Source organism: Triturus cristatus, chromosome 10 (assembly GCF_964204655.1).
Source record: "Triturus cristatus chromosome 10, aTriCri1.1, whole genome shotgun sequence".
Taxonomy (NCBI): domain Eukaryota; kingdom Metazoa; phylum Chordata; class Amphibia; order Caudata; family Salamandridae; genus Triturus; species Triturus cristatus.
In genome coordinates, this window is record NC_140593.1 from 1,000,518,807 (window position 1) to 1,000,537,510 (window position 18,704).

Here is an 18,704-nt window from a genome sequence, read left to right on the forward strand (position 1 = left end):
TATTGTTTTTCCTCAGAATCTATTCCAGAATATGCTTCCACTGACAATATTGCCTTATTGCCGTGGTTTCTATGAATCCTGTAGTGTGTTGGTTCTTTCCCTGTGGTCTGGGGGACCCGAAGCCTACTCGGGGTGGGGTTCCGCGACTGCTGAGAAAATGTATTAATATTTACAAAATAATAAACTGTATATAAATATAAAAGCAAAATTGAAAATTTCTGTAAATGTGAAGGAATTTGAAATTGGAGGCTAAAAATTAATTTAACTTCAGATTGATTTGTGGGAGCAGTGCGGGTGCATCAAACAGAATATAGTATGAACAATGAGCGCTCTCAATTGAAGTTAGGAAAGCTCCAAACCTCCAATTAAACCTAAGCTTTTTTTGATATTTTGATATTTGTGAATTAAAATAATACAAATATTTCATCATTTGTGTATTTGTTTGATAAATGATTGTTTCTGTATTTTTCAAAAATGCTTAGGCTGGGGTTCTCGGCTTCCAGTAATGACTCAGTGGAGATCCCCTGATTCTAGTAACGATTAAGTGGGAGTCTGAAGAAGTCAAAAGGTTAAGAACCACTGATGTAGGGGTTTCCAAAACAGAAAAGGCTCAGTGGAAGTGTTTTGTGAAGGTGCAATTGACCAGAAGTTCCCAGATGATAAATGGGTTCAATACTTTGAGAGCCTCTGGTGCAGCTAGTTTTCATTGTACCTACCTAAGCACTTGAGGCTACATTCACATGGATGAATCTATGAAACAACCATTTGTCATCTCATATTTTTGGAGGGTCGCTGCAGGTGTACGAGTGGTTCAGCAGGGCACACTTGGAAGACTATCATGGGATAGTGCCAAATGCTTTGTATTTAATAATATCCACATTTGTTAAGCATGAACAATCACCCGTAAGGGCCTCTAGGCACTGGGGGCCGTCGGGAAGATTAAGCAAGCTATTGCCCAGAGTCACATGGTGCTGGGCTAATCTGCCGCCGGCACCGGGGATCGAACCGTGATCCCCAGATTCCGGAGTCAGTCACCCTGGCCTCGGCGCCACACCTATTTAAGAAGGGGTTGACCAGCCTTTTCCAAAATAAATTCAATTGCCACCTTCTACATTAGTTATTTGAGAAAAAAATGTTTTTTTAAGTGGATCGGTAAATTACTTAGTAATAGGACGGATAGAGACTAAATTGATTCTCCTGTAGCAAATTCTGCCTCATGTCTGAGTATTTGGGGCACAATAACTCTTTGCCTAGGATGACAAATATCCTTGCACTGGCTACTGGGTTATGCTGTATAGTCCGACACGGGTAGACTTATGAAGTTTGGTTTAAACACCATTAACTTCACCCAGACTTTCCCTTTCTGCCTATCGAAAACCACATCTGTCTGAAATTAGACTGCCTTCATTACTGACTGCCTGAACCTCCCCTTTGAATTGCTTCTTCAAAAACCTTCACTTAGAAATGTCATGCAGAAACAGAGACAACACCCTGGGCCTCAAGGAGGAACATCACCCGCACTTGTTGGCAGCCGAGGAGGATGCCTACTCTCCTCATGCCAGTTCCAGCTCAGACCTGGAGAATGAAGACCTCCTGCCCGATTAGAAGTACAGTCCCCCACCCTCTGAGCAGGCCCACCACAAGGGCCAGACAGCCTCTCATGATGCTCAGAGGCAGACTCACAAGCCACCACTGCCTTCTGGCCGTGGTCAACACCAAACATTCACTTTGGACACCGTGCCCAGCCACGGCTCAGTGCCAAACAAGATTCTGAAGCTGAAGCCCTCTGCATCGACTGCCTCCACCTTGGCACTGAAACGCCCTTCAGTGTTAAGCTGTTGGCTTTAAAACCACGCTAGGCGCTGACGACCCATGCACTGGCACTGAAGTACTTGGCACCAAAGCCGCCATCTTCAGTTGGTTCTGTGGAACCTGTCCTCTAGAAGCTGTAGAACGAACTTGATGCCCACCAGCGGTGCATTAGGATGCATCCTCACATGGGCCATATCCTCGCCTAGCCACCGGCGTCCTCCACGCAGACATCAAAGAAGCAGCTCCACTTCGAGGAGGGTCTCCAGATGACTAGTCTATCAGCCCTACAGGACACTGGGAAGTAGTCCCTCTACTTCCTCATTCCCAAGAAGGATGGGTCCCTCAGGGCTACCCTGGACCTCCGACCCCTCACCAAATATATCCTGTCAGAACATTTCCACATGGTCACGCTTCAGGATGTAATTCACTGCTACAGCAAGGCGACTTCATGGCTGCACTCTACCTTAGACTCTTAATTCCACATCCTTATTCATCCAGTGCATGGTTACTACCTCCGGTTTGTGGTAAGTGGCAACCACTATCGGTTCAAGGGGCTACCGCTCGGGGTCAGTACCGTACCCAGTGTTCATAAAATTCCTCACAGTGGTAGCCGCACGCCTGCGATGACAGAGCATCCATGTATTCCCTTCCGTGGACAATTGGCTGTTTACCTGGACAATTGCCTGATAAAGAGCGCAACTCAGCAACATTTTCACACATACACCCAGGCCACAATAAACCTACATTACCTGTGGTTTTCGTCAACGCCAAGTCCCACCTTCAACCCCTTCAGATCCAACCCTATCTAGAGGCAGTCTTCAATACAGAGGTGGATAAGGATGCAGTCCTTCCATGTGCTGCTCTCTCTTTCTCAGCCAAATCAACAGGTCACAGTCCGGACAGTCATGCCCCTCCTTTGCATGATGTCTTCCTGCATTGCCATAGTCCCCCACACCATGTTACACATGCGCCTGCTGCAAGAATGCTTACGCATCAGTGGTCTCCATTGGCGAGTCATTGGGTCAATCTAGTGTAGATCAACCACCTATCACTCTATGCAGTGGTAGTACACCAACAACTTGTTGCAGGCGCAGATTCCGGAGTCAGTCACCATGGCCTCGGCGCCACACCTGATTTAGGAGATTACCATTTCATCAAACGCCTCTCACACAGGGTGGGGTGTGCATTTACAAGGCCAGTGGGAAGCCAGTCACAGATCTAAACATCCATTATCTAGAGCTGTTAGCTGTCCACCTAGCATTGAAGGCCTTCCTATGCCACACTGTGGGCAAGGTAGTCCTCATGTGGACGGACAACATGACAGCCACGCACTACCTACAGAAAGAGGGCGGGACTCACTCTTCCCAGCGCTCACAGTTATCCCAGATCATTTGGAGGTGAGCTCTTCACCACTGGATCTATCTGCTGGCAGAGTACCTTCCGGGGGTGGACAACTACATTGCAGACCTCCTCAGCAGGATGCAGCAAGAAGTCCATGAGTGGGAACTTCACCTAAAAATCCTCCTCCCGTGCTTCCAGTAATGGGGTCTTCCCGACATGGACCTCTTCGTCATGGCAGAAAAATCAAAATGCCAAACATGGCCTCCAGAATCCCACACCCGCAGTGCAGGGGCAATGCACTATGAATGAACTGGTCAAGGATATTTGCCTACGTCTTCCACCTCTCCCTCTCCTTCTGTTTTTGGTTTGGAGGCTTTGGCGAATTTCTCTCATTCTCATCCTGGTGGATCACACCGCCTTGGTTCACCACTCTCCTTGAGCTCTCGGTGGTTCCGTACAAGAGGCTCCCGAGCAGGCCGGACCTTCTCGCAGAACCATTGAGAAATCGGGCACCCATTCCCCAGGAGTCTCAACCTTGCGATCTGGCTACTGAGGTCTTAGAGTTCCGTTATCTAAACTTATCTCCCAATCCAGGAGCATTCTAAAGGAAGCGTGCAGTCCTACTACTGGCGGCTGCTACGCTGCCAAATGGAAAGGTTTATCCATTACTGCCTGTCAGAAAACATGAATCCCCTTAACAGTTATAGTCCTGGACATTGTCTGCTACCTACTAAACTATAAGACATGTGGGCAAGCCATCACCTTCATCCAGCTCCACGTAGCTGCTGTGGCTGCTTGTCTCCAAAATAGACAACACACTTTCCTCTTCAGGACTCCATGTATAAAAGATTTTATGGAGAGCCTCAAAAGGGTCAGTCCTCCATGGGTCCCATCTGTCCCCCTTGAGGAATCTCAATATCGTCCTTAAAATGACTTATGGGTACTCTAATCAAGCTCTTTCATTCATACGCCCTTCAATTTTTTTCCTGGAAGGTGGCTTTTCTTGTTGCCATCACCTCACTCAGGCGTGTCAGTGGGCTCCAAGTTTTAACATTGGAAGAACCTTTCTTTAATGTTTATAGGAATAGGGTTGTCCTTCACTCTAACCCTAAATTCCTTCCTAAGGCGGTCTCTCCATTCAAAATCAGGTATAGACTAGCAAATGTATCCAAACATGTTATGCAAAAGCCAAGAGGGTTTTGCCTATTACTCCAAGTGCCCCACCCTACCCGAAAAAAACGGGGCCTCCTGGGCAACATTCCCATAGTTGACATCAGCAAAGCAGCTACTTGGTCTACACCACACACTTTCACAAAACACTATTGTATGATGTACTAGCACGCCAGTAAACCAATGTTGACCAGGTTGCACTCTGTACACTGTTTCAGTCTGCTGCAACACCAACAGGCTAGTCACTGTTTATGGTAGAGGAGTTGGCCTAACGGCTAGGGCGGTCGGCCTTGAATCTGGGTTTGAGACTCGACAATGACGCTGAACATCCTGTGATTCTGGGCATCACTTAATCTCCCCGTGCCTAACAAAAAAATGAATGTGTCCTCATGTAATGCAACTGGTGCTATGTAAAGCGCTCTGATACCCGATTCAGGTCAATTTTGCGCCATATAAAACTCTGTAAAATAAAAAAAAAAATGGGAGGACTGCTTTACAGTTGAAGTACAGTATGTCTGTCGACAGCCACACATACAGTGAACAGATGTTTACAGAATAACATTTTCCTTTTACTGTTCCCCAATATGACCAGTTCTTCACCAGAGACAGCATTCCAATATTTAGAATTTAATTCTTCAGCTCTTGTTTGATACTTTGATCTTTATGGTGATTTATGAAAGGAGTGAGTTCGTCTAAGCTGAGAACCCCCGATGACGACAGTCACTGAGCAAAGGTTTACGATTGACTGATTAAACTATTGAATTTTAGCAGTTTAAATACTAGCCTCATTTTACATCTCCTAACCCTTCCACCTTTGTAGCTTTGACTACACACAAGCCTTAGTTGGCTTCAGAAAGGGTATTCAGATTAACTCTTGAGTTGAAACTGATGGTGTTTTCAAAACCATGTTTTTGTCACTACATGGCATGTAAGTGCTGGGTTATGAAACGAGCTATTAGCTTTGTCATTGTATTTTATTCATGTAGTACAGCAGCGTGGCTGTTGTGGAGAAAAGTTTAATTTAAAAAAAAAAAAAAAGCTATGGCGGAACTAGCAGCATCCGCGTCATAGCACTTTTTTTTGTGATGGCAGGTGAATGGTGGCAAGCAACATGGGTGGTGAGGGAGGAACCAAAGGTTGAGGCAAGCAACAAGTACGAGGGAGGGGGCAAGCAACACGGAGAGGGAAGGGCGGGTTGGGGCAAGTAACCTGGATGAGGGAACGATGGTCATTGCAGGTAGGTAGGAGGGCAGGAAGGGAAAAGGCAACACTGAGTGAGTTGGGAAACACTGTGACACGGCCAGTGGTGTTTACCTCATAGTGCTTTTTTCCCGCTAGTACGGTTAGGGCCAAGCAACAACAAAGAAAGTTGGAAGGGTGAGTGAGGACAAGCAGCATGGATGAGGGAAGGAAGATGGGCGGGAGGAGCACTGACATGACAGACCTACCAGATGGAGGCTACTGAAAAAGATACACTCTGGTTCAGTGCTTAACACAAATAAAAAAGTAGTGCCTAAAAACAAGCAGTGGAAGAGCACAAGTAATGTGTCTAATCTCCAGGGAAGAGACAAACACACGAAGAGGAAGGACTCCTACGGCAGCTGACCAATAAAAAGCACGCAAATAAGAGTGACAATGAAACAAACCAATAGTAAGCAATGGGCAGGCCTCTAAGCTCGCGTTCAGAATGCAAAAAGTCATGATTAACTGAAATAGTAAATTCCGCTTTATCTTCCTGCCAGTGCCTTACAATTCCAAGCAGGTTCGTTCACAGGAGGCAAAGGTACTAGGCGTGTAAGTGGATTTTAGTGTTAATTGGTTATCACAGAAACATAGGTCTTTAATTTGTAAAACTTGTTTGTAGATTTGGTTGCACAAGCATTAATGCTAAGAGACCAGAATCGTTCAAATAAAAAATGTCTGTCCCTAAAGGGGTAAAACTCCATAGTAGTCTATGGGGGAAAAAACTTGGGCGAAAGAATACAGCATCTCAGTATAGCTCCATAGATATTGCTGTTGATAAAGAGGAGTAAATTAAATGCAGAGAACCAACCATCCCCAGAGTTCCTTTCTATGGGTCAGTAATCTCCCTTCAATTCAGTTCTTAGCACAAGATGCAAGAGGGTTGCCATACCACTTGTCAATAGTACCTAGCTGGCTTAATTTTATACACGAAAAGTCCAGGAACAGTATTGTGTTAACCATTTCTACGCATTCGTGGAGAGATTAATTAGAAAATGAGCCCACTCAAGTCTTTCTATAACTTTGTAAGAGGGTGAAATAGGCAAATATAACTGAGTATCCAACCACTGAAACATCGCCAGTCTCAACAATTATTCTCACATTTACCAGCCCACCAAAAAACTAAAAAACCTTTTTCTCAGTAAAAGGAAATTATGCTTTTTATGAGCAAACTTGCAAGCCCCAGAAATGTTTTCTATCTAGTATCTAATTTTGTTTATTCTACCTTTAGATTGCGAGCCGGCTCCAACACTATTCAAGCATCTAACATTTATGAAATTGTTTGTATAGCTTCACTTCAAAACTCCACAGTTGCTGGATACTCCTATACTAGATGTATAAACTCTGTCTTTGTATGTGAAATGTGGGCGTTTTGGATGTAAAATGTAATAAATGTACGGTGTATGGTGTGATAAAGCATCCTGTTAATTAACTGTTTTGATTTAATAGAAAGTTTGGGTTCACTGAGACACCTTTAGTTTTTATTCATGCTTTCGGCAAATGCTCATCAGAGTTGATGTTCAAGATGAATATTTAATCTCTCCGAAGCCTAAATATATCTAGTAGCAGATCATTTTCTGCAGCATCAGTTAAATGATTCCATTTAACTTGTGACATCCTCCAGCCGTTATTATGTATGACAATATGGTATTATCCTAGAAAGCTTCAACACCCATAATCCATTTAGCAATCATTGCAGCCTAGACATGTGCGTACTGTTTTATTAGGGAAGTGGATTTAACAAAATTATTTTTAATGCATAAGATGCCTTTCTATTACCAGGTCTTTTGTAGGAATAAGTTCATTCTCGACATTTTTTCCAAACTACTTATGAATACAGTTTGGCGGTGCAGACACCGTTTGCCATACCTCAGTACATGGCTGGTCTTGCCTATAAGTTTTACTTGGGTGCAACATCTTTCCATACTGCTGATGTACAACTTGCAGGAGTATTGACTTTCAAATAAATCTGGGAATTTCAGTGCATAGTACCCATTTCAGGGAAGTGTATCCTTTCCATTGCTACATGTAGTCATTACTGTCCAGACACTTAATTGCACTTTGCAGTTGCACAACCTGAAAATGTTTCCAGATTCATGGGCATTAAATCCTCCCCGTATCTACTGGTCTTTTTAGCCCTTCCCTCCTTGATGTAATGTCTACGCTCTTGCTTCACCCCCCTAAAAAAAAAAACAGCACACCTGTCTGGTAAGTAGGCTTCTCCCCATGCAATGAAGTATTTTGAGGAAACTAGTGCATGTATGTGTGTGTGTGTGTGTGTGTGTGTGTATATATATATATATATATATAATATCCGCTCGAAATTAGCTCCGTTCTGTGAACCCCTGGCGCTTCTGTTTTCGGTGCGATTCCCAGCAGAGCCAAAGCCGTCACAATATCACTAACAAAATCCTTTCCAGGAAGATTGGAACGCACTCACAGATCCTTTGTTGATATTCAAAATCTTCTTTATTAAGCCATCAAATCCCAAACATTACCGGGAAATAACCAACGCGTTTCGCTATCAGCCGATAGCTTGTTCACGGTCAGTTTTTCACATTCAAAAACAACCAATAAAAACATCTTGATGCCATAACATGTGACTCGTGATGTCACTTACTTTGGCCATAAGACTTATGGTCATTGTAGTTCACATATTGTACAGCCATTGCATCAACCCCAATATTAAGACTTTTTTGATAGGCCATTTGCGGCAAATAGATATAATACATAAGGAAGTGCATACAATATCCCTCGATTCATTTTAAGGGATGTTGTCCTTCACCGATGTTTTGTGGAAGCTGTTTGCGTGTATGAACCTTACACGCAAACAGCTTCCACAAAACATCGGTGAAGGACAACATCCCTTACGGGGAATTCCTGAGACTGCGAAGAATTTGTTCTGAACAGGAATGGGTGGAACACAGCAAAAACACAGCAAAAAGATTCAAACATCGTGGATACAAAAAAGGTATCATTCAAAAATGCTGGAAACGTGCCAATGAGAAAAAAAGAGAAATCATTTTGGATGCAAATTACAAAGGAGATAAGAGCTGAACAACCAACCAACAGACCCCGACAGTAAGATTAATCTTGGATCATTCCAAAGAAGCCAAACAAATAGGGGACATCCTTCGTAAAAATTGGAAACTCCTACAACTGGACCCAATTGTAAGCGAAAGTATGGGAAAACATCCCCAGATCACGTTCCGACGTGCCAAGAACCTACGAGACAAACTAGTCCATAGCCACCATCAAGATCACAACAGAAAAAAGGGAACACTATGGCTATGAACTAAGGGCTTCAAAAAGTGCTATGCATGCAAAGTTTGTCAAATTGCAAAAAACATCACTGAGGTTAATCTGCCGGATGATAAAAAATGGCAAATCAAAGACTTTATCACATGTAAAAGCCAATATGTGGTATATGTAATTGAATGTCCCTGTCTGAAGAAATATATTGGCAGCACCAAGTGTGAACTGAAAAAGAGAATCCTCGAACATGTACGAGCAACGGTCAACAAAGACAGGAGCAACGCGGTTGCCAAACATATGGAAAGCCACCATGGAGGAGATTGGAAATCTCTACGCTTCTATGCTCTAGAGACAATCCCAGCACATGAAAGAGGAGGGGACCGAGAAAAAAACCTGAGACGCAGAGAATTGCGACAAATTTTGTACTTCAGGACTTACATACCATGGGGTCTTAATCAAAGCGAAGAATTATATATACACTTATAGGACCACGTGATGACATAAGAAAAATAGCTGCGAGAGATACCCCAAGAGAGGAAGTTGAGGAGGGAATTGATAAACAGTAACTTCACACACATAATTACTTACAAGCCAGCCATCTGACCTAAAGATACCTATTGAATAAGGTAGGAACACCCTGCAGCTAGGACACTCCACACAGTTACATCCTGGTGACGTTAGGTTTTGGAAACTAACACAGCTTTGGGAAGACAACATACCCACAGATACACACCATTGTATATCTGTTAATTATAAGCCCACTGGAGGGCACTAAGTAATAATTTACTTTCATATATATATACATATATATATATATCCTTTCATCCTGTGTCAACCTTGATACCAGGACTGATTTAATCCGGAGTCTTTTTCTAATTTGAGGGGACCTATCAGAGCACAGTTTTAAATTCGATTACTAACAGTAACATTAATTGAGCGTTCTCTGAGGCCAATAATGCTGCAATCATAATGGGGCATGATATACATAATTCCCGGCGACAAACCATTATAAGAAGACTAAATCTGCTTCACATACAGATAGACATATACATTTGAAATAAGGGAATAACGAATTTCCGCCATAAATATATATGTAAATGAATAGTTGTGAATACCGCTAACAGAAAAGGGTGGACACACATAAAATGAATCGAGGGATATTGTATGCACTTCCTTGTGTATTATATCTATTTGCCGCAAATGGCCTATCAAAAAAAGTCTTAATATTGGGGTTGATGAAATGGCTGTACAATATGTGAACTACAATGACCATAAGTCTTATGCCCAAAGTAAGTGACATCACGAGTCACATGTTATGGCATCAAGATGTTTTTATTGGTTGTTTTTGAATGTGAAAAACTGACCGTGAACAAGCTATCGGCTGATAGCGAAACGCGTTGGTTATTTCCCGGTAATGTTTGGGATTTGATGGCTTAATAAAGAAGATTTTGAATATCAACAAAGGATCTGAGAGTGCGTTCCAATCTTCCTGGAAAGGATTTTGTTGGTTATATATATATATATATATATATATATATATATATATATATATATATATATACAGAGAGAGAGAGAGAGACAGAGAGACTATCATTTTTGCTCATTTGATCCTTTTAGCCATTAAAATTGTGAAAATGTAAGTCAAATCTTTCTACTTTCTATATGAGATCATCCAGTACACCGATCATATTGGTGGTTTGTCCCCAGAGTTCTGTAAATGTTGATTCCCAGTTGATTGGGAGGTTGGCTGTCGTACCCTGTGTAGTATACCTTGGAGGATAAGCTTCAGACTTGCTCTGATTAAACCAGATCAAGAATATGTAGCCTCTTCAATAAATTAACCTTTGAGTCCCTCATATATAACATGCCTTGTTATATTTGTTTGCGTTTAAGTCTTTTCACAGCCCTCCCATATTTGCCAACGCCCACGTCTTTAGTTCCTTTAACTATATCCAGAATACTGAGTAAAACCTTTTCTTGGTTTCCATTGTTGCTTTCGCACATCCCCACCAATTCATGACATCATTGTATAACATTATATGAATTGGCAAATGTTCATGTGGTTCAATAATTTACATTAAATACCAATCAGAGAACCATGCGATTGTGTGCAAGGCAGAATGTCAGATACAGGGGTGGTCTTTAGGTCTTCTGGTAGAGCTGCTACATAATCTGAAGGAAATAATGAATCCTGTACTGATGATTAGAATGTTGATTGAAGTAACCTGCCATCCCTCCATCTACACACATCTGTTCTGTTAGCTTCATAAAATTGACATGATTAATAGGGTCAATGCACCCAGCAGAGTACCTTGAACTGTATCCTTTGACCAGAAGCCAGTGCAAAGAGTGTCAATTCTCTAAAGCATGGCCAAATTTGCAGAGGCCTCAACCCAGTCACACTGCCATTTTGTAGGCTATTTGAATTTTCTGAATCCCACCCTTTGGGAGGCAGCTATATTTAGGCCTGAAAACTGTGTCCAGAAACATGGAGTTATGTAAGCGGTATCGCAGTGGCATATAGGAATTGTTTTCAATGGGTATAATATTCTTTCTTTTTCTTTTAGGTGCATCTGCAGCAGCACCTCCCATCAATCCTTTCCAGGTGAACCAGCCTCAGCCCCTGACACTAAATCAGCTGAGGTCGAGTCCGATGATGGGAGTTAGCCAGTCTTTCAATGCAATGCCCTCTGTGAGCATGGAGTCAATGCACCACCCTTCTATTGCTGCTGTAGCAGTGCAACCTGTTCCAGCTATGGGGAACATGGTGTCTGTCTCCAGGCTGGGGCCGGCCACGAACATGAGTATTGGTGGCCCAGTGTCCCAACCACTTCATAACACTGGATTGCCTCCATCTGCAGCTCAATCTATGAACACGACTAACCCTTTCCTCCTCTGAAGACTCCCAACATTTTGGATTATCTTCAGCTGATGCTTGTTGTCCAAGAAACTGAACAAAGCCACTTTCAGATGCATCATCAGAGAGGAGACTTGAAGTAGATTTGCAGTTTACAGTTTTGAACTTCAAAGAACTTTGTGTTTTACATGCTCAATTTAACTAGCCTTTTCTCCAGAAGATCTCCTTCTTTTGTTTGTCATCCTGGCACAGAATGTTGTCTCATCACCAGAGTTAGATTATGTCCAGCTGTGGTATAGGTGATAACTCAGTTATGTCATTAGTTTCACTTTTAAAGATGCACCTGCCTCTTGTACCGTAACTTAAATTTTAGTAGGAGTCAATAGCATACTGGACCCTCCATATAATTCATATTTTGGTTGACCTTTTTCAGGTTATCATTTTATAGGAATATTATTAATTTGTATGCTAATAGATGGAGGTTTATGTTATGTAAAAAATCATTTTCACACCTACAGTGCTTATTTTTAGAAACATTCAAAAACTACAGGAGCACTGAAAACTGCTTTCTCTAGAAATGTGTTGGCAGATTGTCACCCAACTTTCTTGCTAGAGCTTTTATAAAAAGAAAAGCTTATTTGTATATCAAAGAATGAAAAAATTAAGCTATTAAGTGAAAGAGGCTACATACAGTGCATACGTTAAAAACCTTTTAATGAGCTTTTAGTGTGTAGGCTGCCACACCTCTTCAGTATCGACTGAAACGTGGCATTTTATTCAGATCTTGCTTTAATTTGACTTGCCATGTGAGTTATATTTACAAAGTAGAAGAGCAAATTTTAATGAAATTTGGCTACTTTCACCTAGTTTAAGCTACAATCTACTACATGTAGTTATTTTTTGATACCTTTGCACATTCTGATTTACTACAATTTCATATTTGATTTTGCAGATTTTTACCTACCGTACTAGTCATTTTTGCTAATATTTTTATAATGTTATTTAACAGTTTCATTTTGTGGTGGAATTTTTATTAGGTGTGGCTGAAATGTATTGAGGAAGCCAAATCTTTTTATTGTGCTCACTTATTTATGGTTTTAAGCGACTTGTTAAGGTGAAAACATATTTTTAAAAAGGGAAATTTGGACTCTAAATGTAATTACTTTTCCTTTAATTTGGTATTTGAAAAGTATACAGTTTCTGGCAACGTTTAGTTTTGCAAAAGTAAAATGTTAGATATTATGTGATTCTTGAGATTTAAGACTTTCAACCCGCTAAGTTTTACTTGCTTTTTACTCTTCATTCTCTGTGCTTAAATTATAAAATGTAAACAAGTTTGTCTTTTTCGAAGGCATAATGAAAGTTTATTTTTCTTTTTACTCTGCGGAGGCAACTTTCAGCAAAGTTATATCAGAAGCAAGTGCCACGTGTTAATAGATTCTACATTTATATGCTGGTATCATTTAAACTTTCTCCATTTTGTTATCAACACTACACTGTGCCCATGTTGATAAGTTGATGTAAAGATGTTTAAATAGTGTTTATGTACCTTTTTCTTTGTGAGCAGATGTATATAGGAGTCATATCAAAACAGTAACCTAAAAGCTGCATACGTGTTAGTGCTAAAGACATGATGTACCATAGCGGCCTTCCCTGATTACGTATTGTCTTTCAAAGTGTCTGGACAATCAAATGCATGAAAAAAAATGGGTTCATAGCAAATCCACAGTCTTTCCTAATGTTTTCTGCTTAATTTCTTATACATCTTTTCAAATCATTCTTGATCTTCCAAGTGCTGCTTCACTCACTCTCATTTCTTTTCTGTTTGTCTCGTCTTATTATTGCATACATTTCTCATTTAGTCATTCATACTTTTTTCCTAACATTTACATCTTCGCACTTCCTCTGTTTTCTTTTTGTATCCTCAACTTACCTGCTCTCCTGTCCACCTGTTTTTTAACAGATAAAATGTTTTTTTTTATATTTACTGAATTCTCAAGGTTAATCCTGCTTCATCCCAAAGATTTTCCGTCATTGACTTTTCTTGAATTCATCAAAATATTTTTTTGCAGCATTCACCTGCCACCCACCGCAAATATGCAAACATGCGTTCCTTTCAAATCCACAAATTTGTATCATAACTTGATCTGAGGAAGAAGGTGATTATTCTAAGTAGAGTTTGCCTGTCAGTCTTTCATTTCATGGAAGTTGTCATGGGACAGTAGAGCAAGGTATCTTCTGTGTCAAGTAATGTTGAAAGGAATTGCAGCCAATTGAGTGCCCAGTACTTTGGTGTTACTTAAACTGTTTCCTACCCATTGTTGAGTGAAACAGCATATCTGTAAGTATATATGTTTACATGGAGTGCATTCCCACCTCACGTTTGTTCTGTATCAGGATGACCAGTTGAAAATGCTAATATTTAAAAGAAAATGCATAATTGGTAAATACATTACTGCATTTTCTTATGAAGGGTTTGCATTAATATTGCCTTCTTAAACAAAAGCTAGTGTCCCTATGTTATGCGCTTGAAGGTATGCTTACATTTCATAATAGCAAGTGATTTGCAGTCATCGCAACTAACAATTCCTCTGACTAAAATTCACCAATATCCTATGAGGTGCATCCTTCTTCCATGTTACATACTGTGAGATCCCTTCATTAACAAAAATTATAGTGTATTTGGACAAAGAAAGTTGAATGGTATTGCTCAAAACTATGAAGTGTGCAGATTATTTGATAACATTCCAATAATCAGCTCATCAACCCTAAGGCGGTTCAACTCTACTGTAAATCACACATGGATTTGCAAGTATATGAGAAGAGCATTAAAGGAATTGCAGAGATTTACCAGTTGTAACAAATTACTCCTGGATGATCTTTCCTTTAAAATTTCAAATGAGATGATTTCCCTAAAGAGTTGAACAATTCATGCAATCTGATGGTATTGAATTTCATAAGTACTTTCTAAAATTGTCATTCACACATGTTGTGAGCTTGAACATTGTTGAGGCTATGTTTTGATCTTCGGAGTTAAGGCATGCTTGACTAAATAACAATGTATTAATACCCTGTAATCTCCATGTGGCTTGGCAATTAGAGACGTCCTCTCTCATGCGTTTCAAATATCTTTTCAAAGTGAATGCCATACTAGCACTATCGCTCAATCATAATGGAACTTGGAGATACATTTTTAGAGCAACAGTCACCTGTCATTTGATAACAAGCTATTTTTCAAATTAATTTTTTTCCTCTTAGAAATAAGGTGCTTTAGTTGTAAATTGCACAGCCTAAAGTAGCCTTACTGGTCAACAAGGCCAATTAGTAGTGTTAAGATGTTTTTTCTATGTCTTATCCCTTCATTTTTGTAAACCTAATCAGCTCCACCAAAAATAGGAATATCAATGCAGTTAATTGAATAGTGCCATTTAGGAACCAGAGTGTGTAACCATTGGGTCCTCCTCATATGCCTGGTTATGCGGAATGCCGGAGCAAGAACCACTGTGATAGTTGATGTAGTGGTCATAAATGCCAGACCACTCCCACTGTTAGCCATCTTCGTTAATATTCACCACGACCAATATCATTATGTATTCAGATGTTGGGATTTGTGACATTCACTTTCCATGGTACAATATTGAACAGCAATTGAAACTTTAGAAATATTAACGCGACCAATCTATCAAAACGTTTTATATATCTTGGAGCAGGCTGCTTTTTTGTGCATTTGTACTGACCATTGATGTTTTACTGTATAATATATAATTTATCATATGTACTATTGTATCATACAAGCGTATGTACTGTTCTGTGTAATGTCTTTGTTTCCCTAACCAAGGACTGTTACATAAAATGCAATGTGATTTTTAATTCCATCTAAATTTCACACGTGAGCAGATGGGGCTTGAAGGAGCAGTGGTTGGAATTAAAATGGTATTGTTTACATTGCAGAGTCGGAGTGTGTTGATGCCTATGGCTTTCAATTAACACACATTTTTAGTCGGAGTAGTGAAGTGCTCTAACATCCTATGGTCTCTTGATGCTAGATCAGTGGTTCCCAAACTGGGGTCCGCGACACATTCCTAGGGGGTCCCCATCAGCAGTTTTAAAAGCACTGAGATGGAGGTTTTGTCCAGTGGCAGCTTTGACTCATCTTGGGAAGCGCTGGTGGTTAATATGCCTGCTACAAAGAATGTCTACCATGCATTTAAAAAAAAAAAAAAAGTATTTTGTTTTGTGCACGGCTCAGTGGGTTCCTGCTTTTGCCACAGATATTCTTTTGTTATTGTGCAGTTCACAAGTTCCAATCGTAGTCTAGCACAGTGAGCTTTGAACTGCCATCAAAGAGCTGCATGCAAACTGCACAGTGCAAGTTAGTAAGTTATGCTTTTTCCCAGTCTTTCATTATCCCGATGCTGCTAAAAAGGTTTGTTTGGGTAGAAATAAATCCTTATTATTAAAATCAATGCTAATCCCTGTGTTATATTCTGAATCCTGAGTTTCTGCTTCTCCAGACCAAGCACTCTTAAAAAATACCTACCAGTATGGATGACATGCGAATCCTACACCTTGTAGTCCCCTTCGCCTTATGTAACATTTTCTATTCACTGATTTACACACTTATGATTCATGGTCTCTCTTTGTGTGTGATGTAAAGTGCTATTACACCCTACAGAGGTATGAGAGGTGCTATAAAATAAATTAAATACATGTGACAGTGGGGCTATGGAGAGATGAGAGGCACTGTTGGAGGGTAGTAGTGAGGGAATCATTGAGGATTGTAAATCATTGAAGATTGACAAAAGATTGTTGTATCCTGGTGCATAGTAAGGTCATTGTTTACTATGCTGTAAAAGCTAATACAATTTAATATATAATGACAAATGTGTTGTAAAATGCACCATTTCCCCCGAAATTTTCTTGGGGGAGATCTCCCCAAAGCCCCCTTTGTAGTGGTCAGGCTCTCTCGCTGCACTTGTGCACTGTACTGGTCTGACAACATTTGCCAGAGCAGCTTTAGGTTTCCAGTCCAGCCTTGGCAGGAGCCTCGGGCGGCGAAATAAAACCAAACAATGAAAAGTTAGTCGCAAGATACAGCACCAACCTTCCCATTAGGATTTTTCAATATTTGTAAATATTTTTAATATAAAAATCTAAAATCTTTAGTAATTCATGTCAGTCTTTGTTTGATTTGCACACGTGTTTTTTTTCTTCGAATTACAGCTTTAATGTTTGAGATTTAAATCATACAAATTGGTTGGGGGTCCCCGGATTCCAGTAGTGACTCAATGGGGGTCCTCAGGAGTGAAAAGTTTGGGAACCACTGTGCTAGATTATTGTAGGCCAAGCAGTGCAGGGAACCAAACCAGCACAAAACCAGTTTGGAAGTGCCATGTTTTAGGAGTTTTCCTAAACAAAACAAGTTTAGCAATAGATTGCACCTTTTGTGGGTGGAGGTTCCAGATGCCAGCTTTTTGCATAGATAAAGTCACCTTCTATGAAACGCAGGGATGGTTAGAGAGACCGAAAATGTGGAATAGAGGTGTGTGGATTGAGTGCATCCTATAAAGCCTCTTAGAAATGGTAACAGGAACCTTCCCATGCAAAAAGCAGCAAACAGTACTGCGAAACCTGACGATTACCATTTAGGAATGGGTGATCAGTGTAGTTCTTGTGGTATAGGTGACACGAGGAATCAGTTGCCCTCCCTGCTTGCTGCTCATTTTTGTATTGTCTGTTGTCTAGTAAGAAGAGAAATCTTTAGCCCAAGGGAAGGAAATTGGGGTAATCCAGACGTCACAAGAGTGGCCGACACATTACCATTTATAGACTTTAAGACATAAAGGTGGTGCACATAGGCGACAGTAGATGTGTTCAGGATGATACTACTGCTGAGGCTATCCATCTCCAGTGAAACATCTATTTTAACTCTCAGTATTTTAACAATTTACCAAAATCTGTGGGCCAGAAGGAAAGTTGCTTTGAGCTCTGATTCCCACCAGTTGTCAAGATTTCTATCTTGTCAGTGTTCAGCTTCAACCACTGGGAGCTTATCCAACTATGGATCTCCACGATTCGGTTCTATAAAGAGGGGATGGCATTTGGAGAGGGGAGGAAAACTAAGTCTCATTAGGAGTTGATATCATCCGTATAGGTGTAATGTCAAAGGAACATATCAAGGAAGCCAGTCGTTTGTTACAGATTTTGTAAGGTTAAGGAGAACAGGCCTAACTTTAAAGGGCACCACATGTAGAAGAGCTTAAAAGGTTAGAAACTTTAAAAACATTGGTCACCTTTTGCATAAGCAATTAATATATACTGCCTACTTACTATTTACATAATAAATATATGTAAAATCTGCAGTTTGCATAATTCATAAAAGAACAAATGGACAAAAGCTCTACAGTTCATTATCCATACCAAAGTTCCTGTCAATATTACGCTTCCAGATTTGCTGTAATCTTCAAAGCTCGCTGTAGAAACTGAAAAGCTGATGAACAGAGAAGTTTTATCAGTGAGTTTACAAATAATGGTCCCCAACACTGATGGCCTAATCTATGTAATAGGTGTTAAAACGTTTTCCTAGAGGCTTAGTAGAACTCGTAGAAAAACAAAAAGTAGATTCTGGGTTTATTTTCACCACATAATCTCCACAGTGCTGGCCTTGATGAAGCTAGCATTTATAAAAGAATGCTAAACCTAAACAGAGTTAAAAAAAATCTCTCTGGGGTGGAGACCCATCCTAAATATTACTTTGGCCCGAACATGTTTTAAGAAAGAATTGGTCCTTCACATGAGGTTTGTTCAATTTGGCCATCTCCCAGTCTTAGCTGATATTAAGTAGAACAGATCCCTTATACACGTATAAGATGGCAGTATCTTATAAAGTTACCTAAAACCCTTAATGTAAAATAGTTCCCAGTGTAACCTGAATGTAATGTAACCAATAAATAGCATTTGAGGTGTCCATCTCAAGTATATTTAGCACGATGTATCTGGTATGTTCGGCAAAACAGTTTGATCAAAC

The 18,704-nt window shown here is 40.5% G+C and overlaps 1 protein-coding gene across 3 annotated transcripts in view; it reads left to right on the forward strand.

Annotated features, from left to right (window-relative positions):
• EPN2 (epsin 2) overlaps positions 1-15,622 on the forward strand; it is a 305,236-nt gene extending 289,614 nt beyond the window's left edge. For all 3 annotated transcript variants that reach the window (XM_085628997.1, XM_085628999.1, XM_085628998.1), the window contains one exon: positions 11,388-15,622. In XM_085628997.1, coding sequence (XP_085485123.1) covers positions 11,388-11,719 — 332 coding nt within the window. In that variant the 3' untranslated portion in view covers positions 11,720-15,622. The remainder of the gene's footprint in view (positions 1-11,387) is intronic.
• The last annotated feature ends 3,082 nt before the right edge of the window (positions 15,623-18,704 follow it).